Genomic DNA, 22,170 nt, shown 5'->3' with positions numbered 1-22,170 from the left:
ACACACACACACACACAGAAGCTGTGCTCTCCATATGGACACACTGTAGTAAGCAGCATGTCAAATCTGCTTTTGGAGAGATTTGTTGACAGATGCTTTGTACAAGCTCAGCTGACCACTTAGCACTGCACTTATAACCTCAACTTGTGATTTTAAAGGTTGTCATAATTGTAAGCTTGCCCAAACCAGTTCTGGGATGAAAGAGGTCAAGTTCAGCGAGCTCAAACCACCTCGCACCTCGAGCAGCTACATCCTGCCAAGTGTGACCTGAGATGACAGGATCTGCTTAAACTAAGATGTGTTTGACAGCTGAGTTATGAGCACATGAACTCTTGATTGTAATAATTAGGAACTTGAGAGATTATCTTTCCCCTCTGGTCTTTTATTCTGTGTTTTGTAACTAGATTTATGACTGCATGGACATAAGTCTTTTGCATCATATTAATTTTAGCATCCACTTCTATTTTTATATAATTTTTCATAATTATATTTTGTTTTATACAAGGATTCTTGTTTTGTGTGTTAAACTGATGTACCAGTTTCATACTGTACATTTACCATTTTGGTGTACATATACAACTTTATACTGCATCCTATAAGGTTTAGCAAAAAAAGACAAAACATCTGCAGCAGATACACAGGAAATTGTGGTTTTGGTTAATATGATATGTAATAGTTGTTATTCTCTTTAATAATTTGTTCTTTTTATTCATTTTATCTTTCTTCGGCAATGTGTTAATTTTCACTAAAAAGATAAAGCTGCTGCAGGAATGTTAGAAATATAGTTTCAGTTCTGGTTCAGATTTTACTGACACCCAAATGTTTTTATTTTCACTTCAGTTTAATCTTTTTATTTTAGGATTTAAACTATGTTAGCTACACAGTACTCATGTTGAGGTCAGTTTCTCCCTATTTTGGTTCCTTGTTTTCCATCTCTTTTCTCTTTCTATTTTTTCTTTTCATTACCCCGTCTTCCCCTTTAATCTCAAGTGGAAGGGATTAATGCCTCTCTGTTTACTTCCTCTTAATTCTCCCTTCAAATGACTTCGTACTGTCGATGAAGTCATTTGAATTCAGCATTTGAACGAGAGAGCGAGGGAGAGGGAGGAGAGAGAGCAACTGGACGGGAAAGAGAGTGATGGTGTTTGTGTGTGTATGTGTGTGTGTGGAGGGGGGGTTAAAAGCATCGGTGTGATGCTGCTGCTCTCAGCAGAGTTGAAGTTGGTTGGGTTAGTTTGGTTTTTGTGCTGCTTTGTTTGGTGACTTGGCTCTGTTTTGGATCATATAGAGATGGGTGGAGTCATTCAGGATTGCTCATGCATGGATTAGAGCTGTTTGTTTTTATCTCTGTGGTATCAGATGAGATGACTGATAACCAGCATGGGACACTCAGAGAGGTTTTCTCTGACTTAAGAGCTCGAGCCTGAGCTGAACCTCTGAAGAAAGGAGGGCAGCAGGAAAAAAAGGGGAAGAAGAGATAAAATCAGACAAATAAAATCAGAGAGAAGTTTCTGAGAGAGAGGAAGGAAAGATTTTGGGCAGCTGGAGGTGGTCGGCAATGGGTAACTGCACCCAAGCATCTATGAAAGAAAAAATGAAGAAGGTAAGAGATGTCTCATCTTTGTCAGACTGGAGCCTGATGCTTTCACTTGCACTTGCACTTGCTAAAATGACACTATTTTACATCAGTGTCAGTTTATAAGTTCTGTGATTGATAATTTACATATAAACATTTCAGCAGCTTTGGGCATTGAAGTACACGTTCTAGCTTTTGGAGCTTTCTTTGCATTTTGTCTTAATTACTGTAATCCTTGTATAATAGTTGTAATAACTGTAGGTTTTTCTAAATGCAGGAAACAGTGAAAGATGTTGAAATTGCAGCGCTGGTTGTTTTAAAACATCTAATACAAAATGCTTTCTTTCATGGTAGTTGCAATGTTGCGCTCAAGATGGTCTTTACCAGTAAGGATAATAGATGATGTGAGTAGACTGCCTTAAAATAATAAGCAGCTTATGTTATGCAGGCTTACAGCCACACTCTACCTAATGTCTGTGTGACTAGAAAACTATGGGTCATAACCTGGATCCATGAAAGACATGATTTGAAGGGGGAATAACGGCCTGGTCTGGTCTCTAAGGGGGTAGTGGATGGGCCCCTCAGGGGTAAAGTGAGGGCAGTGGGCCAGCAGGATCCGCAGCCAGAGGGAGAGGAGGATGAGGACGCAGAGATTGAGCCATTCAACAGTCCCTTCGGTGCACTGGTGAAGAACTGCAACGTGCTGCACAACGTCGTGGGCCCGGCCTGGGTCTTCCTTAAACAGGGCTTTTCACAGACACTCGTATGTAACAACAGAACACTAACCCTCACACAACCCCAGTGCGACTTTTTCCACTTGTGTCGATTCATTTTCATCCCTTGCATCATCACAGCTGACCTTAATGCTCTCCACCACACCAGCTGTATCATCCCATCACTGGTCCAGGTCAGACGATCAAATCTGCTGGCTGGCACCGCACATGCTCAGAGGGGTCGATCATTCGGTTCCATGGAAAATTATTGACTGGCTCTGTGGAGCTTACTTCTAAAACATGTGTGGCACAGAGTGATGTGGAGGTCAAGGCTGGATTTACGACCAGGCAGACTGGGCGACTAACCCCTGGGGTCCAGAAATGGCCCCTGAAGGCTCCAGGTTTACTGAAAGAAATCCATTATGGGCTCATAGCAGGTTAATATGGCTGTACGTTCTCCTATAGACACTGTATCATTTTTGTGCATGATGGGAATAATGGGAATTTTTCAATCTTGCAAATCACACCTCTCTTTCTGTATTTATATGAAACTTACCAAAATGAATTCCAGTTATTTTGTCAGTGTGTCTCATTGTAAAGTCCCTTGTTGTCAGTCTGGAGGATTTCTCATATTGTAATTTGGTTTGAACCTGAGGCATTTAGTTTGTTGGGTGAAAAATGAGGGAGAAGGCAGCCAAAGTAAATAAAATGATCTCATAGTATTTATCATAACTGTTTCTCTCTGAAGCTCTAAGATACCGATCCACTTCCATTATGTGTGTGCTTTTTGTACGATCGGACTTGCGGGCGAGCTTGAGTGCCATGAGCAAAATCTATATGTATTTATGTGTGTATAGAGTGGACATGTGTTCTAGGGTCTCTGTACCAACTAAACCTCCCAAATCTCATAATCTCCAGATGTGTGTTGCCACAAATAATCTGGTTACCCTTTGTGGTGCATGAATTACCACATACAATACAATGCAGTATACAATTTATTGTATAATCCATAGACAGTTTTTAATTTTCGAGATGCACTGTGGTTGTCAGCTTACCAAACAACTTGACTAAAGTATAAAACCCTCAATATAAAACAGTTTCAAATAAATGGACCTTTCAAATAGCAAAATAACATTTCAAAGCATCCCCGCATTAGAGTGACATGAAGCCAAACTCCATTTATCATTTCTCTCATTTCTTCTCAATGTTTGTGTTTGTGTATCATTTCTTCCCTGTTCAGTGGTTGTCTGGGTGTTGCCGCAATGATTACTTTAAATCCAACTGTGTTTATATTTCTGAACAATGCCAAACAAGCTCTATAAATATTTTCATTATGAGTGTTTGTGAGTTGTGCGAGGTTTAGCACTGTATGAAATGAGAAACTTATGTCTGTCTCTGCTTCTTCCAACAGGACAGAGAGCTCAGACCAGAGGAGATTGAAGGTGATTGAAGAGTAAATTCCCGCCATGTGTACATGACGGCTGACTCACAAATATTAACGGGTTTTGTTTGTTTGTTTCTATCAGAACTCCGTGAGGCGTTTGTGGAGTTTGACAGGAACAAAAAAGGCTACATCAGTCATAAAGACCTGGGGGAGTGCATGAGGACCATGGGATACATGCCAACAGAAATGGAGCTCATCGAACTGAGCCAGCAGATCTGTGAGTGAAACAACCGCCTGGAACAATTGAGAGAACAGATCAGAACAAACACAGAAATAGAAAACAATGCACTACGGTTCAAAAGATGTCACCTGTTATATTGATCCTTCATTAATGACTATTTCAACATGAAAACAGTATAATTCAAACACCACATGTATTATTTACATTTCAAATAGTTTTGCCCACAAAAGGGGATAATTAAATGATTAAAACTTCCATTTAGTTGATATCCCCAAGTGATCCTAGATAATTACTGAATTACAAAGGGGCATTGGGCTCTAAATGTTTTGGGATTTTGTTTTTCTTTGAGTCCTCTGCAGTCTACTCGGTCGTAGTAACATTAGACTAATTTTCTATTTCTATTTTGAAGTTTTAAGAATAGTTTTGCTAAAGCAACACACCCGTTAGCTTTCCAATAGGGTGAAATAGAGCAGAATGGAATAGAAGAAACTGGGGCACCCTGGTCGTCTGATGGTGAACGTGCCTAATGTATACCACAATGTCTACCGGTCAGGAGTCAAACTGTCAACAAACTGTCAAATAAAAGCAAAGGCAAAATAAAAAAATAATTTTAAAAAAGAATACAATCTGTTAAACTATAATTTGTGTGTTGTAGGTGGAGGTAAAGTGGACTTTGAGGACTTCGTGGAGCTGATGGGACCCAAGATGCTGGCAGAGACAGCAGACATGATCGGAGTCAAAGAACTACGAGATGCATTCAAAGAGGTCAGGAGATAGTGCCAATCGGATATTACTTATAAAATTTCACAAACCAAAAGCTCCAAAAACAATAAATCAGATAAGTTATCTGATACTGGCAAAGCGATCAAGATCCAGGTTTAGAAAGATTTAGTCAGAGAGCAAAACAATCTGACCTCTCTATTTTCATTTGTACAGCAGAAACTAATGACAAAAAAAGAAATTTTTGTTCTTGATAATATTAGTTCAATAAATGTAACTTTCCTCCTTTTGTTTGTGTTGGAGTTTCATTGTGTTGTTGCTGTTTGAGAAAGCATTTATGTGTCAGGGGTGACATCATGCCAGACAAACATGGCACAACATTATTTATTATTAAGGATTTGGAAATACTTACTTTGATTCCATCCAGTGACAGTACAGAAAACTAGTGTTTTGCCTACAATGTCACAGTGTATTCACGATATGGTTAGAGATCCCCTCCAGACCTGTTTTACATACATATATGAGTAGAGGAGGACTTTCCATTTAAATTGTGTTTCTCTCGTCTGTGGTGTGTGTGTTTGTGTGTGTGTGGTGTGGTGGTGTGTGTGTGTGTGTGGTGTGTGTGTGTGTGTCCAGTTTGACTCTAACGGTGACGGTCAGATCAGTTTAACTGAGCTGCGTGAGGCCATGAAGAAGCTGATGGGGGAACAAGTGACCAACAGAGAGATCAACGAGATCCTCCGAGATGTCGACCTCAACGGAGACGGCCTGGTGGACTTTGAGGGTGAGAGGAAAGTCTCTTCGCCTTTATGGAAACCACTTTCATCCTCATCTTTCGCCCTCTCACCCTTCTCTCTTGTCTTTTCAGAGTTTGTGCGAATGATGTCTCGCTGACTGGTCCAGCTGCCCACATGTCCGATGGACGCACAGACATTATGCAACTGCTGGATTAGTTAACACACTACATTGTAGTGAACATTATTCTTCTGCTCTTAAGAGCCCTTAACCAAAATTGTATTTTTATATTAAATAAAAACAAGCTTTGTATAGACAAATAGCATCCAGCCTGCATATGACATCCACATGTGAACTGAGCTGCAACACAAAGATAAAGTATTTTAACAGCTGTAAAACATATCAGAAGCTTATAGACAACATTTATGACTGTTTTTAGATGTATTTTTATATAATCAACGTTTGTCCTATGAGTGTAAAATCTTGTTTGTAAAACTGTAAAAATCTTTTTTTTTAATTAAAGATATGTGCAATAATAAGATGAATGGGCTAATTATTCCAATAAGGACAACGGAGGATAAATCTGGAGTTTATACGTGTATATTCACAGTAAAATGACTCATGACTGGGCAGGGAGAGGATTCATGGTTTAGATGGAGATTAATCGAGAACACACACTGCCAGTCCTGACGTAAACATAGTGTGTAGGAAAATATTAAGAGGACCAACTGCTTTAAACAAGTCTGGAGGCATGAATAAACATCATATTGACCCCTGAATTAAGAGTTCACTCTCATCTTCAAGCAATTTCTTAGCAAGAAGTTTGAATAAAATAAACAAACGGTTCAGATTTAAATGTAGTTATTACTCTACACACTTTCTAAAAAATACATATTATATGTATTTGTTGTATTTCTTTTATTTAGCAATATTCTTAAAATAAAGTCAATTTACAAATAATCTGAAAAATGACTTGTTTAAATCACTAAATCAATTACTTTTAGTCTCTCATTTCAATTCATTGACTGTATGTCTATAACAGCAGGTTTTTGGTCATGTTTTACTGTAATATGTCACCTGCTTAAGGTCACATTTTTAATTCAGTATTACCTGAAAAGTTTGATGTCAAGCATGAAATCATGTTTTGTGTCCAGCTGGCATCTTAAATACTAAGCTTCAGAAAAGCAGTGATTGATCAATGAAATTGATTCATCTCACATTTTTAATTCATCTTGTTCTTTTATTTTCCACTTTTGTCCATTAACATTTCCACTCAGGTGATTTTTCAATAATAAGTTACAACAACAAAAACTTTGAAATCAAGATTTTCCTTTTTATTGAAAACTTGGCCAGGATTCTGTACAGCAGAGAGGAAGTGCAAAGCACAGGGGCAAGAAGTCAAGGGACAGGGGGCTCTAGGGACTCAGTTTCCCATGGTGCATCATACCCTGAGCCAGGAATTGAGTGTGTAAAACAACGAGAGGTGTCGTGTTCTCTTGGTGTTTTAGAGGACTGTGGAGGGGAATGAAGTGAGGGACTAAAAAAAGGGAGAAAGGGGGGGAAAGCAAAACTCAGCCCATAGGGGAGAAAGAGAAACGTAGAGACAGAGAGGAATGGAGGGTGGTCCAGCTGGTCCTTCCACTGAGGTGTTGTCTCCAATCAGGGGTAGATCTAAATCCTCACCCTTCCCCTCACTGTATTAGATCATAGACCGATTAAGTTACTGAGGTAAGGCCTCAGACATCTCTCCCCCTTTCCCTCTTCCTCCGCCCCTCTCCCTCACTTCCGCTCTTTCTCTTTCTCTCCTTCCCTGAGCCTCACTTGCTGGCCATGGTGTAGCAGCCCTGTTGGTGCCACTGCATGTCACGGATACGCCTCACGGACTGGAACTGAGGATGGCGGGCGCCGTACTCGTTGAAGTGCCTGTAGTCGCCCTTCTCGAGCAGGTACTGGCTGCCACGGTATCCAGGGAACTGGTATCCCACCCAGCTGGAGATAAAAGACGAAACATGTCAGTATAGGATTGACTTATGTCGTTTTTTATGTCATCAGAGTTTGATGTTCGAGCAGACACTCACGTTCCACAGCTGACCATGATGCTGCCCACTCTGTCGGTGAAGCCATAGGAGAACAGGCTAGGAACGTCATCGTCCATGATCTCCATCTTGCGGCCCTTGAACTCTCCAACCTCATACAGGCAAATCTTGTGCTTCTCGGGGTCCTGGAAGAGAGAAAAAACACTAGTTTATGATGTGGTCTTAAGCAAAAGAGGACATGTGAGAGTTTGAAACCAAGTGTTTTTACCATTCTGACAGGCCTGAAGGACAGCAGGTAGTCGTTCCTCTGGCAGTTGCTCCAAGAGTCCCAGCGAGGATACTCTCCCTTCTCCAGGATGTACATCTCACCACAGAAGTTCATCTGCTCAAAGCCAACGAAGCTGCGGAGGAAAAAAATATTGTGAGTTATCCGCGCAAAGACAAGTGCTTTAAATGTGAAAATGCATCTTTTATGGAGACTTACGGTCCACACTCAACGCGCAGGGAGCGCACGCGGTCCATGCCCATCTCACACACATTCATGCACTCGTTGCTGATCTCGATCATGCGACCCTGGAAGTTCTCCTGGTCGAACACGTACATCTGTAGATGCACACAGATGAGTCAGTACACCAACAGTAATGATAAACTAAATACATCTCAGTGTGGCTTAAACAAGAGCCGCTATTGGTCCCATGTGAGAGCAACCCACCTTGTAGGACATCATTCCCATCTCAGACTTCTTGCCCTGGGCAGCCTTCCCGTCGGTCTGGGAAGAAGTCTTGGACTTATCTCCACTGGACATGATTACTGGAGGGAAAGAAAATGTTGATGTATGAGTAATTGAACCTGTTTTGATGGTGTAAAGCTATTATATAAATTAAAGGTTGTATTAGAGATAGAGGAAAGTATAGAATAATGTGTATATTTTGTATCTCTTCCTCCTGCCTTGTAACTCCACACACCTGCAGGCGTACAGTATGTGCATGTGTGTGTACCTTACCTGTCTGTGTGTGCGATGCCTACGCCGAGCCTCACTCAGAGTGTGTGTGGCTCGGAGTGCGCCTCTCCCTTTTATACGCTGGCGCCCATAGGAGAGGGATTATAGGCAGAGAAACAAACCTGCTGAGGTCAGAGGCGCGGGACAAAAGAAACTCCACATCATCAGAGAGGGACGGACAGAGGGGGTGGGCCGACGCAGAGGAGGACTGACAGAGAGGCTGGAGAGCAAACTGAAGTTAGTGATAGAGCTAATACATACAAGTTGATGTTCACACCTCAACCACCATCAACTTTTAGATGTAAATAATGTACCCTAAAGCTTAGTAATTTATTCTTATATTTCAGATTCTCCTGTCACCATAACAACCCACTTATTGAAAATATAAACCAGGATTTAGACATACTGCATACAGTGACATGAATTATTTTATTGTGGATGTGTGTCTTCAAACCTCTGGAGGCAAAAGTTAAACATACTTTATACTATACTTTACTATATAAATGTTCCAGGCTACATGTTTGTCAGGGAGTAACATTCATGTGTGATACATAAATCTGAATGAAATGCTTCCTCACTTAAGGTCTGAGGTTCCCAAACATTTCAGCTGGAAGAGCCCCACACAGAGACCACAGACCCACCTTTGATATCAGTATTTGTATGTTTGATTTTTTTTATTTATAACAGAATAAATGTTTACACTGTGTTTTAACAGAAGAGAAATTGTTGCATTGAGCGAACAATTGTTTTCGGGTGTTTCTTTCCAGGACTTTGGAAACCATTGATTTTGCTTTGCGTGTGTGCTGGTGTACCTGCACCCTCGAAGGTGCGCGCGCAAGAGCGTTTGGTGACAATGAGATGCCATTGTGTACGCAGGACTAAAATGAAACTTATAGCTCTCTTACATCCATACAGACACGACCAGTTCTCTCCTTCTGTGTGCCCCCGCGGTGCCTCTGCTCCGCCGTTAATCCCCACATTCTCCACCCCGATCCCGGCCCTTTGTGCCGGGGTACGCGCTGGACTGCTGACCGGGGTCCGAACATACCGGAGCGCCTTTGTTTCAGAGCACCAGCACAGACTATGGGATGTGCTGAGCTGGCCGCTGGAGCCGGACAACAGCACCCAGCGGCCGCGCGGCGAATCCGGGAGCGCGCCTCGCTGCCGTTGCCGCCGCTGTGCCAAATGGGTGGTTTGAATGGTAACGAGTCAGAGCCGTGGACGCGCACCAGCAGGCTCGCTCCCCGACCGTCGGTATAAAACTGAAGCGCCAGGTTCTCCCAAAGCTCTACGCGAGGCAGGCGGTAGGCGCGTACCACTCCAAAGCTCTTCTAATAAAGTGCCAATCTAGGTAAGGCTGCATCTCTGCTTTCAACACAGCTCAGGGTCAGACAGACAGGCGCTCTCAAGCTGCTGCACACAGAAACTGAAAACCAAAAGCACTTTCTGAAAAACACCTGTATGACAATGCTAATTGTTACCAGAATTGTATTTCATCTTTCACCTTTTTTTAAAAAAAATTAGTAAATTAACTGCGTTCGGCCAGACCTCCTCCAGATGTTTTAGTTCAGATTTCTGAGATGAGTTGAAGCCTAAATGATTTGTGGTGTTACTGGAAATTGAACACCATCATGTTTTATACTGAGAAAACAAGCCAAATAGTCTAAGATGTTTCATTATTGTGTCATTAATACTTTAAGGAGTCTCCCACTGTTTCCTCCACACCTTCTTGCCTTTAACTCACCTCCTTCTCTCTGTCCTCATTTGCCCCCTCAGGAGTAAAGATGTACAGAACTACAAGGTACCCAATGATGCAGCCGCTGGTCAACTCAGGAATGGGCATGGCTCCTTTCTTCAAGGTAAACACATTTATTATCATTTGTGCACACATTACGTGATTCAAAACTAGTTAAGGTGGATGTGAGATGGCTTTATACAATCTGTGCATGTCTGCTCGAGACGTAAAGGAGGAGAAACTATATAAGCAAACTCGTCGCCAACTAAACTCCTTTCGTCTCCCCAGGTGACCGTGTTCGAGCAGGAGCATTTCCAGGGCAAGTGCCTGGAGTTCACCTCCGAGTGCTGCAACATCCAGGAGTGCGGACTGGACAACATCCGCTCCATCAGGGTGGAGAGCGGAGCGTAGGTTTCTAAATGTTTCCCTCAACAAGACAAAAATGAGACCAGTATTTAAACCTGACAATATTTTATCAAATGAGATTCAGATGGACGGTGAAATGAACATTCTCTCTCTTTCTTTCTGAACAGCTGGGTGGGTTTTGAGCACCACGACTTCCAGGGCCAGCAGTTCATCCTGGAGAGAGGAGAGTACCCTCACTGGGATGCCTACAGCGGTTCCCTCTCTTACCACGTGGAGCGCTTCATGTCTCTGCGTCCCATCTACTGCGCCGTAAGTTACATCCTGTCTCTTAAGGTGGCAATCATCAGTTACCTGAGGAATCCAAAAACCCAATGGTCTCTCTCTCTCTCTCTCTCTCCCCTTACAGTCCCACCAGAGCAGTCGTATGATGATCTTTGAGAGGGAGAACTTCATGGGCCGCAGCGTGGAGGTTTGTGACGATTACCCCTCTCTGCAGGCCATGGGCTGGATGATGCCTGAAGTTGGCTCCATGCACGTGCAGTGTGGCGCGTAAGTTTGTTGAAATGACGTGTGTGAACACTAATAACACACACTTAAAGCTCCTAAAATAAACCCATTAACCCTCACTGTCGTCTCTGTCCACCCACAGCTTTGTGTGCTACCAGCACCCTGGCTACAGAGGCCAGCAGTACATCATGGAGTGTGAGAGACACAGCGGAGACTACCAGCACTGGAGGAACTGGGGATCCCACTGTCAGACTCCCCAGATCCAGTCCATCAGGCGCATCCAGCACTGAGAGGAGGACGGGCTGAGACTGAGACAGCAGCTCCCTTCGAACCTCCCCGCTCCCTTTACCCTCTCCTCTTTCTTTCTTTCTTCAACCCTTTCCTTCCTCTTGACTTGAGCCGCAACAGCCGCCCCAACCCTACTCAGCACCACTACTGATTTACAGTCGCTGCCAGAGTGTGATAAGAGACAATATCGCACTGTTAAAGCACAGGGAAACACACACTCCACACACACACGCGCTGACACTTGCACAGTGTCTTTTGTATTTGGTTTAGAGGTCCCTACACACTCACACACAAACACACACCTGTACTGTACTCTCACCTGAGCTGGGCGAGCAACCAAACAGAGGGGAGATGAAGCTTCAACACGGCGCAATTAAGCAGGCAAAGCCTCCCTAGCTGCACTCACCCTCCTCGATGACTGCGCTGTGGTGCAGCTCAGATGTGTTTTGTTGTGTGTAGGAGGTTGATCCACAGGTTGATAACTAATAAATTCATTTTCACCTCATGTATTCTTGTTTTATTGTGTGTATTTGATTTCATGGTGACTGGTGGGGCCCCTCTCTCTGAAATGAAACAGTGGTTAAGGGGTACTCCGCTGTTGTTCAAGCCTGAAAATGTAGCAACATGCTTATCTGCATTTCAAAGTATACCTACCAATCTAATTTAAGGTGCTTCATTGGGCAGAGTACAGTGGAGGAAGGTGAGGAAGGACAGGATATGAGAGGAATAAGTGTTTCATCTTTAAGTTATTCTGTATTTTCACTAACGCAATAAAGACAAAAAAACAGACTAAACATAAAAAGTCAACATATCTTCATCACTCGGACAAAACAGGTAACATTTGGGGAAAATGCTATATATATTAAATAAATATAGATAAATTAAACACAAGCAAATAAAGAAACATATTTTTCCATTTTGACAATATACAGCATAAAGAAATGTGCTGCAGATACTGACAACAAATAATTTCAGGATTACACAGCAGAAATATGGAGACTAAAACTGTCCGATATTACTGGAGATACTTCCACATGTTTTGTATTTTAATACCAACATATATATTTAATATATAATAACAGACATGCTGCTGTCAAGCATTAGTCATTTAGATCCTGTCTATTTGTATGTTTTGTTTCAATCTGGTGATAAACCTCTTAATCAGTTAGCTGATTTATGAGGCCAATTATCTTGCAAATAAACAACATTTCTGCAGACACATCTGCAGGCAGCCCTGTCAGTATGGCTGCTGTGGAATGATGTGAGTGTACTGTAACTCATGCATCCTGCTGCAAACGTTGGCCTATATTTCCTGTCAACATCGTCTTTTTTAAACATTTTTCTTCCAACCTAAATGACAGCACATCTAATCTAAAACAGTTACTGGCTAATGTTAAATATATATTATGTTACAATGTAAATAATGAACTCTACAGCATAACCTAGTGTATTTTTGTTTCATTGATTGATAAAACAACAGGTTACTGGTTGAGATAATCGTGTATATTAGATTGCAATGTGCATGAAATAGTGGAATTATACATAACTTGTCTTTGTTCTGATATTGCCATTATGTATCAGTCATCTGTGACCCTGCTCTCTAAATATCAGCATCAATGAAAACCCTGTTTCAGTGGAACACTATTTCAAATCCCAAACATGAGGTGAGGGAGAAACTGAAATCTACATCCTGATGATGAGCCTTATTATCAGTGACGTGCATGTGGAGACACAGAATAGAGCTGATGTGACAAAGGAAGTAGAGAGGATTTGTGTTTATTGTAGAATTCTCATCCTGGACTCAAAAAGTGCCACGAGGAACTTTGTTAAACATAACTAGAGAGTAAAACAAGGAAGACAAGAGTTTTCCTGGAACATTTACAAACTGTGGCAGAAATGATTAACCATATTTACAACCAATACAGTCATAGTCACATTTACAACTAATAAAACACTCTTGATTCCTTTGACACATAAACCTGATTTTTTTGTTGCAGTTTTTCTAAACTGTTCGTTTAGTGTTGTTTTCAACACTTGACAGTTAAAACAAACATTGTTGAACATATCTGCATAAAAATAACAAATTACTGAACTTAGCAGTAACAACGTTATAACTCTTTACATAAAATCAATGGCTAAATATCTATAAAAAACAAAGAAATGAACAATTCCAGTCACGTTTGTCAGTTTGACAATTGTTAAGTCTGTATACTCAACTTCATGCATTATGATACACATCTTTTCTTTTGTTTTTCAATTCAAACAAATAGTTAACAGGTTGCTCACAGCTCCTTTTTTCCCTAAACATTGCTGGAATAGGAAAACAAAAACCCCTCACATGATTGTCAGTGTGTTTGCACATGGAGGTGAAGACAATAAAAACACAAGACATTTATGTTTAAAGTACATTTGTCTTGCTCTCTCGCTCTCACTTTCTCTACCTGCCCTCTAACTTACAGCTCAACGAAACAAATCAGGGTTGTTTTCTGGTCAATGTGAGAAATAACACAATAACACAACTGAAGCATACGAGTACTAAAGAAAACGCGACAGACGCTAATCTAAGCGCACCTCAGTCTGATACTTCCTGTTGACAAGCTCACCTTTACTGACTGCAGCGAAGACCACTGACGAGGTGTAGTCTGTCTTTTCTCCAATAACGTCAACCTCCTCGTCTCCTTCCTCTTCCTCTCCTTCCGAAGGCTCTGTCCAGCTGATGATCACCGGATCGGGGACGGGACTGGAACCTCCAATCACGTCAATGTCCTCGTCCTTGTCCTCTTCCCAGCTTCCCGTCGACCCCAGAACGACCTCTTTAGCTGAATGTGAAGAAGGTGAAACAGAGGGCTTCTCTTCAGTGAGACGACACAGAGTTGGTGCTGTTCCGCTCTGGTGGCGCTCCTTATCGGAATCTCCATCCACATCGATTATCTCATCACCGCTGCTCTCCGCGTCTTCATCCGTCAATCTTTCCTCGGCTTCTCCGGGTCCAATTACACTAAACACAGGTTTTTCTTCTTGTTCTTCACCTTGTAAACAATCTCCTACACCGGTCAGTGAAACAGTCTCCACGTCGATTACCTCCTCTATCTCTGTGGCTGCTGGTTCAAACTGCACCGAGATTGGTGTGCACGTTTCAGTGGTCGGCTGTGGCGTTTTCTCCGAGCAAACCTTCTTGGCCACAGTGGTATCATCACTCGTCTCCCCCTTGGACTCTGCTCCCCTCTTCTCTCCCCTCCTTGTAGGTCCCTCTGCTTCTTCCTGTGGCTGGACAGTAAATTCTTCTTCACGTCTCTCTTGATTTTTCTCCAGTTGTTCATCCACAGGCTGCGGCTGAATGGGTGGTGTTGAGCTCTCCCCATTACATAATCTAGGAAGTTGTCCATTTTTTCTGGGCCTGCCTCGCTTGCGGCTTGGTTGTGGTTTGGGTACAAAGGGCTCCTCAAGAAAGGGCGTACTGTCCTGTGAAACAAATAACCCAATTAGATTATACAGACAGATACAAAAACAGTCTTGCATACATACAATGCTAACATGCTGCTTTCCTACTTTATTTCTAATTAGCACTAAACACAAAGTACAGCTGAGGCTGATGGGAATGTCATTTTCATAGTTTTGCAGGTATTTGGACAACATTTTGACCTCACGATTGCGCTAGATGAAAACTTAAAAGGTTGCAACAATGATTAGTATTCATCATCTGGGAACCGTGAATGTCTCTAGAAAGTTTTCTGCCCATCCATCCAGTAGATGTTGAGATATTTCTTGGGGATGAGTACAAACTTTGTCCTGCTGGAGGTGCTAGAGCACGGGTCTCAAAAATATAATAATACGGTCTGCAAGATTTTTATCATTATTTTTCTAGTGTTTTCATATGAATTTAAACAACCCTTCTTCTTTTAATGAAAACTTAATTCCACTTTTAAAAGTTTACTTCATTTTTGCGCAAAATAACGGCAAAGGTCAAAGGTGTGTAAACGTCTGACAAGAAGGGAGCAGTTTTAGGGCCTTCACTTGCTGTTTGTCTGCGAACAACAAAGATGATATAAAATTGTATAGTAATTGCAGTTTGCATTATTTTGTATGTTAGTAATGGAAATATTTTCAGAATATTGCGCTTTCTTGTAGTACTTAGAGTAAGCCATTAGAATTCATCATGAATGTCTGTACAAAGATTCAATCCAATAGTTATTATAGTATATTTAAGTCTGGACCAAAGCCGTCGACCGATCAATCCACCAAGTCTTGTTACTAGTGTGGATAAAAACAATAACATAGAAACCCGATGCCTCTGTCTTTAAAGAACAGATGTTTGGAAGACACATTCATCTATTCGTCTTCAATCTAAAAAAAAAAAAAAAGTCACGCTCACCATATGTGCTTCCCTAAACCGGCTTCTGATTGGGTACGTCTTTGTGGCCCACGAGGCTCGCTGGTCATTGTCATGTGGACATTTCACTGATGATGAACTGGTCTTTGCTTTCGCAACGCTCTGGAAAATATAAACACTGACTTTCTTTCACATTCTTCACACACAATTTCACCCTCATATTAATATCCGTTATCAGACAGACAGCTGACAACATCAGAAGCATTTGTGGAGAGGAGTCAGAAATGTTTGTCACCTTGAGGTCCAGACTCTGACAGCTGTGTCCCTGCAGAGCAACTTTGACTGGCAGCAGGCCACTCCTCTCCAGTTTCACCACAGGAATCTGCTGTAGCTGCTTGTCTCCTCGGTCATGAACGATTTTGGTCTTTGCGTCACTTGATGACACTGGCTTCTTCACCCTCACCCTCTTCTTCTCCGACGAGAACAGATATTCATTTTTTCTTCGCTTCTTTTGTCGTTTGCTGACGGATGGTGTTTTCTCGTTATGTTTGGGGGGAGCGGCATTGTGAGCAGAAGCTTTGCGTGGCTGTGTCGCCGGTGTTTCGGCTCCATCGCTCTGTTGCAGTTTTTGGGAACTTCTGACTGGAGCCTCAGCGCGGCTCTGACCACCCATCTCCACCTCGTCCCGGGGAGCACAGCTGTCAACGTGCTGCTCAAAGGACATGAGGAAGTGCTCCAGCATTTCATTCAGCTCTCCCTCTCCTTGCTGCTGCAGAATGGGAACCATGCTGTTTGCGGAGCTGGAACCGCCACCTCCGACGGCAACAACCTGCGTGGACCCGTGGAAACCCGGGCCTGCTTCCAGGAGGCCAGAGTTACAGCTTTGTTGTTTGTTTTGGGCCAAAGTATTGCCATAGGTGCGACTGCTGCTGCTGGATGGAAGAGGAAGCTGAGAATGTCGAGCACCGTTGCTGTTGTTTGGCAAAATGTCGAGGCCCATCATCACTTCCTCCAGCAGACGGTCGAAGTGTTCAGGCTGTTCATCGTGAGGTGGAGGTGCGGGAGGAGGGACGGAGGCGGTGTGGAGGAAAGACGATTCACGTGACGCGTGGGAGGCTGCAAGTGACAGCAGGGCGGGTGACGGAGAAGGCTTGAGGGAGGGGCTGGAGGCAGGTAAGGTACGAACGTTGTAGACCTGCATGGGAGGGGAGGAAAAGGAGACTGATGTTGTTGGTTTGGTTCTCGCCTTCTGAGCCCTGCCAACAGGAGGACCATCCTGCGGGAAGAGAAGTGAGTTAGTTATAATGCAAGACAACGTGCAGAAGTACATTAAACCTTCGTAACAAAGAAAGCTTCTCACTTAATATACTATACTATAATATCAGACTTGAAGGCTGTGGAAGTTATTCTTTAAATTTTCTTTTAAATTCTTGTGATGTTTACTTTGTGAAAACAAGAAATAATTTATTAGAAAAAAGCTAATTGTTTTGATCAATAATACCAAACAGATTTTCAGATTATTCCATATCCTGTTTCAAAATAAAACACACTATTTCAAGATGTAAAGTGTTATCAAAATGCTATTTAATTGAAGCTGGTGAGTTCATAGATTGAACGTTGTTTTTGTATGTAATTTAAAAAACAGCCGTCCCCCATCCTCCAGTGTCATTATGTCACAAATAGGACGATATACAGCGGCACTCTCACCGGGTTAAACTGCGGCGCCGTGCTCCTCCGTCCACGCTGCTTGATACCTGCCTCTTCCTTACAGAACGGCGGTACATCTCCACTCAGGTTGGACTCCCACACTTTGCTGCGCCCTCTCCTCCGCTGACAGCTCTTGGTTTGCTTCAGAAGCTCTCTGGTCCTCAGGTACAACTTCCTGCCTGCAGCTCCTCCGCCCTGACCCGTCCTGGACGCCCTCACCCCCCCCCTCTGCAGGAACAACTTCTGCAGCCTGCTCACCCCCACCTCTTGCACGTCCACCGTCTGCGTTAACCCTCTTCTCCCCCTCCCTCCTGCTCTTGCTCGTGGTCTCCCGGCTCTTCTCTCACCCGTCCCCGCCCTCCTGGCACCTCCCACTCTTGCCCTTCCTTGCCCCCGTCCCCCGTCGCGTCGTCCCCCTGCAGGGGCCCTCCTCCTTGTTCGGGTTCAGGAAGTAGTTGATGTATCCCGGGATGTTGTCTTGAAACTGCTCCAACTGCTCGTCGTCACATTCTTCAGCTGCTGCTCTTTCGGGGCCAGCCCAGCAGCTCGGAGGGTCAGGAGCACTCGGGGTTGCTTGGCTGGGGAAAGGAAGGTGGGACGGGGGGGCGGAGGTGTACAGTGGTGCCACGAGGGCAGAGGAAGGCTGGTGTGTTTGGTTTTCATCTAGTGGGTAGACGAGTGATATGGGAACATAGGGAATTTGAGGGGGAAGAAGATTGGGGTGTGTCTGTCCTAAAGTCTGGAGAGCAGCTATATCGATGGTCTCATAGGAGGCTGCTGGGTGAGGAGGAGGAGCTGTGTCTGCCTGCAGCTCTTCTGTCTGAGTCCATGTGTCTCTTTCACCATCTGACAGCGTCTCTTTCCACAGAAAGGTGCTCCCATCCCTCACTTCTCTCCTCCACCGCCCCCGTCTCCCCTCATTTTCCTCCGGCGTCAGTGGCTCCGTCTGCACTCCTACCTCTGCGTGCTGGCCTTCTTCCTCGTGTCTGCGTTTACAGTCTCTTCTTGTGACCTCCACCAGCCCGTGGATGCCCAGCCTGGCTGCAGCAGAAATCGCCTCTTGCTTCTCCTCCTCCCCTTCACCTGCCATCTCTCCAGAGTACAGCAGTCTGACCACACGGAGCAGCGTGCAGGCGCCGAGAGCCCGAAACTCCAGGAGACGGCTCTGTCCTGCAGGGGGCGGCGGCGTGGAGGACAGAGCAGAGGAGATGTCCGGGCTGATGGCTGAGAGGATACAACTGTGCGCTGGCACTGACACACCTGGAGGGGAGGACAGATGTCGATAATGATAAAGGCTTGCAGGACTACATGAAACTATAATATGAGGTGAAAAGTGTGGAACTTACACATTGTCTATGTAACGTATCTATAAGAGACAGCAAAAGAACACGCTCTAAAGGCAGGCGTGTAAGGTGGGTGTAATTTGGCTGTTTCTGTGAGTACCTTCTGTCTTGAGCAGAGTGTCACAGAACTGGCTGCACTGTTGTTGCCTCTGCAGCTCAGCAAGGAGGAGGGCTTCAAACCCCGGTTTCTGGTAGCACCACATCTCCCCACCCACTGGACCAGGACCAGAGAGGGACCTTTTACTTTCATGTACTTTATAACTTTACTGACTGTGTAGATTCAGATTAACAATACACAATATAAATCTACTAATACATTAGGAAATAGGATCACAGGTTTCAAATGATGGAATAGTATTATAGATTAAGACTATTGATCCATGGGAGCAAAGTAATTAAAATTATCCTTTACCAGCTTCAACACTTAAGTTATTAACACATGCATTAATAATAATAATCCAATAATATCATGTATTTTATTCTGAAATGGGCCATTCTACATAGTGTGTACTAATGAAGTATATTTTTAATAATTCTGTACATGACTTGTGTTACCTTACTATCTACTACAATTACTGTCCTTTTTAATTTTCTTTTTCATAACTGAAGGTTTTTCCACTTGATTAAAACAGCAATAAAAAAAAAAGATTGATAGGGCCAAAACGTATTGAACTGGAATCAAAGCGTCGCTGTGATCAAAGCACACCTGCAGCTTAGCATCTGTGCAGACAACTAGCAGCCTGCTAGCGTGTAAAGACACAGCCCAGAGTGAGCAGGTGTAAACTAGTCATAACTAGTTAACATGGCACCGACATTAATATTATTGTCTGTAACTACACTTTTGAGTACAACCTGAGGTGTTCGGACTACTTTAACCCGGCGGACTGTGCACACAAACGTGGTCAGGTGACAGACACCGGGGTTCACTCACCGTTTGCGAGTCTCTCAATAAATCCGTCCCCACGTCAATTTAATACAACTGCTTCCGTTTTTATTAAAATATGTTTTTAAAGTTTGTCTTGTTTTTCATTTGTTTTTGTTTTTTTCCTGTCCGTTTTTTGGTGAGGTCATCCACGGGTCAGCGTGGTCAGGTAGGCGGTAAGAGTACACGGCACTGCGCCGCCTCGCCGCCAGGGGGCCGGGCGGTGAGGGTGCAGCAGCGGACGATCAAAGACGACAGACACAGGATTCAACACGAGATAAGTCACCGTCCGCTGCTTCCCTTTTCGCTTCAACACGTTACGACTCCATGGAGATATCACTTTTTAGTACACAAGTAAGTTAACACTGATTTTAATAATAATAATAATAATAATAATAATAATAATAATAATAATAATAATGTTCTTTATAATGTTTAATTCAATTTACACTGTTTCAGTGGTAGGATGTAACTCATTTACTAAAATCCTGTACTTAAGTACAGTTCTGATGTTATTTAAGTATTTTCCTTTTATGCTCCTACTCTAATATTGTTCTTTGTACTACGTATATAAAATGTGTTATAGATTTAACAACCCCAAACTATATATAAAGCGTTTGAAATCAGCTCCACCTCAAGCAGCTATAACATTAAAGTATTGTTTACATGCATCAGTAGTAATGGTCCAGTCTTATATAATGAAATAACACTGCCACGGCATGAATGAATGTTGACTTTTGATACTTGGAGTACATTTGAGGAAACTTATAATTTTGGTATCACTACTTTTACTTAATGATTTAAATACTAACTCCACCTCTGTGAGTGTATTTGATAGCTAAAACTAATTCAGTCAGTAGACATTCATTAATAAATCCTACCTTTGTGAATGTTTATGACTTTAGTTTATATTGCTGTTGAATTGTATTTATTACTATTATTGTTATTATTATTAGGTATTTCTTTAAAATAATAGGAAATACAGCTCTCAATATAACACTTCACAATTTAACAGCACCACAAACTACAGCCTCCAGCTATAATGTTGAACTACTCTTTAAATGCGGTTTGAGCATGATAACCTTAATGAAGGTAGGATTAAGTTTACTCTGCATACGTCTTTTTCAAAAAGGAAACATTTCATTAAACACACTATTACTTTGTTAAATATACTCAAGGGGTTTCCTTCTACAGCCTTACTTGGTCTGGTATGACTAGTCACTTATTGTGGCTAATATATATATTTTAATTTATTATTGAGTATATATTTCTGTGTAACTGGGGCTGCTTAGATGGTTTGAAGATTCCTCTACTTGTACTACTGTTAGACCACATTTTAATTCATTTGAATTAGTGAAAGACTATATATAGCACATTACTGTGGCTGAAGACACTCCACACTAGTGTCCTTCTAATAGCACCTGGTGTATAAAAAGTCACAATAAAACATAATCCCATGTTAATTGGTACCACCGAACTCTGCCACAATTTAGTTACGATCTTATTCGGAGTAAACAATTTTAATGACTGACCTTGGATACCCTGCCAATGGGTAATATGAATAACCACGTGTGTTATTTTTATCCATCTATATGTTATCTGGTACACAGCTGCCTCCACATTTAAGCATCAGTAAAACATATAAGATGACAGTGATAGCAATAAGGAGCAAATTAGATACATTTATATGGATATCAAAATGTCACAATAATACAGACTAATCCACAATAATACAAGTTTTTTAACACTGTTTTGCGATATGTTATGTGCCTGTCTACTTGTGAGAGATGACAAATGTTTTTTACATTACTGTAATTCTTCATAGTTACATCCAGGTGTTTGTTTGGGAGGGTTACCTCGTGGGAAGTGGGAATGAATACAGTCCCTCTGCTCTTTTCAGTGTGGTGTTCTTGGAAAGTTAAAGGATTGGGTCACATTTCTGAACCTCTAAACAGCAAAATGAAGCTAATGTGACTCTGAGTTAGTTAAATCAAGTTTGTATGTTGCATTCTTTATAGTACAAAAATCTCTCTGTGTGCTGGATAATGTTTGTGCTTACTGCCCAGACACGGTGGAGGAATGGTAACACAAAGTGGGAACAACCACTGTTACAGACAGAAATACAAGCCAACAATGCTGTATGATATCATTGGTGCTTTACTGTACATATCAGACAGCCACATTTTATAATTTAAACATTATTAATAAAATTGATGTTGATTTCTGTGTTTTTTCTTTACATCTTTAAAGACCATTTAAGCACCTACCAAATGTGTCCAAAAACGTGTCCGAAAAAGTCACTGCAGAGACAAACCATATGAATAAATTGCAGCACTGTTGAATTAAAAAGGATGTTATATCACCAGGGCCCAGTCTTACATGTTTGACTGGAGCCCACCGATTGATCGACGTTTGTTGTCCTTCATATGAGAATCACCTGATTCAGCTGCACATCACTCGAAGTGAATGTGCAAAGACCACCCAGTATTACTAGTTATTGTAACTTAACTAGTCCTGGGGTCTGGTGAAAAGGACAGACATGGGACATACAACAACCAACCAAATTA

General features: G+C 42.4%; 4 protein-coding genes across 4 annotated transcripts in view; 2 read left to right on the top strand and 2 right to left on the bottom strand.

Moving 5' to 3' along the window:
- The window catches only part of LOC118333727 (calcium-binding protein 2-like), a 14,375-nt gene extending 8,513 nt beyond the window's left edge, over positions 1 to 5,862 (top strand). The window contains exons 3-7 of the mRNA XM_035669504.1: positions 3,701 to 3,731; positions 3,816 to 3,950; positions 4,570 to 4,679; positions 5,271 to 5,418; positions 5,503 to 5,862. Of these exons, the coding sequence (XP_035525397.1) occupies positions 3,701 to 3,731; positions 3,816 to 3,950; positions 4,570 to 4,679; positions 5,271 to 5,418; positions 5,503 to 5,528 (450 nt within the window). The 3' untranslated portion in view covers positions 5,529 to 5,862. The remainder of the gene's footprint in view (positions 1 to 3,700; positions 3,732 to 3,815; positions 3,951 to 4,569; positions 4,680 to 5,270; positions 5,419 to 5,502) is intronic.
- Positions 5,863 to 7,121: 1,259 nt separating this feature from the next.
- LOC118333191 (beta-crystallin B1-like) lies at positions 7,122 to 8,210 on the bottom strand. The gene is made up of 5 exons (XM_035668730.1): positions 8,118 to 8,210; positions 7,890 to 8,008; positions 7,674 to 7,806; positions 7,448 to 7,590; positions 7,122 to 7,358 (listed from the first exon to the last, which is right to left on the bottom strand). The coding sequence occupies exons 1-5, from the start codon at positions 8,208 to 8,210 to the stop codon at positions 7,187 to 7,189; spliced, it is 660 nt and encodes a 219-aa protein (XP_035524623.1). The 3' UTR covers positions 7,122 to 7,186.
- A 1,451-nt stretch (positions 8,211 to 9,661) lies between these two features.
- On the top strand, positions 9,662 to 11,788 carry cryba1l1 (crystallin, beta A1, like 1). The gene is made up of 6 exons (XM_035668729.1): positions 9,662 to 9,756; positions 10,182 to 10,264; positions 10,429 to 10,547; positions 10,674 to 10,815; positions 10,913 to 11,055; positions 11,156 to 11,788. Exons 2-6 carry the CDS (start codon positions 10,190 to 10,192, stop codon positions 11,301 to 11,303), a joined length of 627 nt encoding a protein of 208 aa, XP_035524622.1. The 5' UTR covers positions 9,662 to 9,756; positions 10,182 to 10,189; the 3' UTR covers positions 11,304 to 11,788.
- A 1,273-nt stretch (positions 11,789 to 13,061) lies between these two features.
- LOC118333986 lies at positions 13,062 to 18,884 on the bottom strand. Its single transcript, XM_035669807.1, has 6 exons — positions 18,782 to 18,884; positions 17,707 to 18,598; positions 17,339 to 17,675; positions 15,927 to 16,907; positions 15,674 to 15,793; positions 13,062 to 14,763 (listed from the first exon to the last, which is right to left on the bottom strand). The coding sequence occupies exons 1-6, from the start codon at positions 18,882 to 18,884 to the stop codon at positions 13,858 to 13,860; spliced, it is 3,339 nt and encodes a 1,112-aa protein (XP_035525700.1). The 3' UTR covers positions 13,062 to 13,857.
- Positions 18,885 to 22,170: the final 3,286 nt, after the last annotated feature.

This window comes from Morone saxatilis, unplaced genomic scaffold (assembly GCF_004916995.1).
Source record: "Morone saxatilis isolate NCDOM2014 unplaced genomic scaffold, NCSU_SB_2.0 Contig22, whole genome shotgun sequence".
Lineage (NCBI taxonomy): Eukaryota > Metazoa > Chordata > Actinopteri > Moronidae > Morone > Morone saxatilis.
This window is presented reverse-complemented; position numbering and strand designations above follow the sequence as displayed.

Excerpts from the sequence above, each read along its gene's own strand:
- LOC118333191 (XM_035668730.1), bottom strand. The coding sequence starts at position 8,210 with ATGTCCAGTGGAGATAAGTCCAAGACTTCTTCCCAGACCGACGGGAAG. Across the intron at positions 8,009-8,117 it reads TGGGAATGATGTCCTACAAG|ATGTACGTGTTCGACCAGGA; the intron begins GTGGGTTGCTCT and ends GTGCATCTACAG. Across the intron at positions 7,591-7,673 it reads CCTTCAGGCCTGTCAGAATG|GACCCCGAGAAGCACAAGAT; the intron begins GTAAAAACACTT and ends TCTCTCTTCCAG.
- cryba1l1 (XM_035668729.1), top strand. The coding sequence starts at position 10,190 with ATGTACAGAACTACAAGGTACCCAATGATGCAGCCGCTGGTCAACTCA. Across the intron at positions 10,816-10,912 it reads TGCGTCCCATCTACTGCGCC|TCCCACCAGAGCAGTCGTAT; the intron begins GTAAGTTACATC and ends CTCCCCTTACAG. Across the intron at positions 11,056-11,155 it reads ATGCACGTGCAGTGTGGCGC|CTTTGTGTGCTACCAGCACC; the intron begins GTAAGTTTGTTG and ends GTCCACCCACAG.
- LOC118333986 (XM_035669807.1), bottom strand. The coding sequence starts at position 18,884 with ATGTGGTGCTACCAGAAACCGGGGTTTGAAGCCCTCCTCCTTGCTGAG. Across the intron at positions 17,676-17,706 it reads AGGAAGGGCAAGAGTGGGAG|AGCCGGGAGACCACGAGCAA; the intron begins GTGCCAGGAGGG and ends GGGTGAGAGAAG. Across the intron at positions 16,908-17,338 it reads CGGCGCCGCAGTTTAACCCG|GATGGTCCTCCTGTTGGCAG; the intron begins GTGAGAGTGCCG and ends CTCTTCCCGCAG.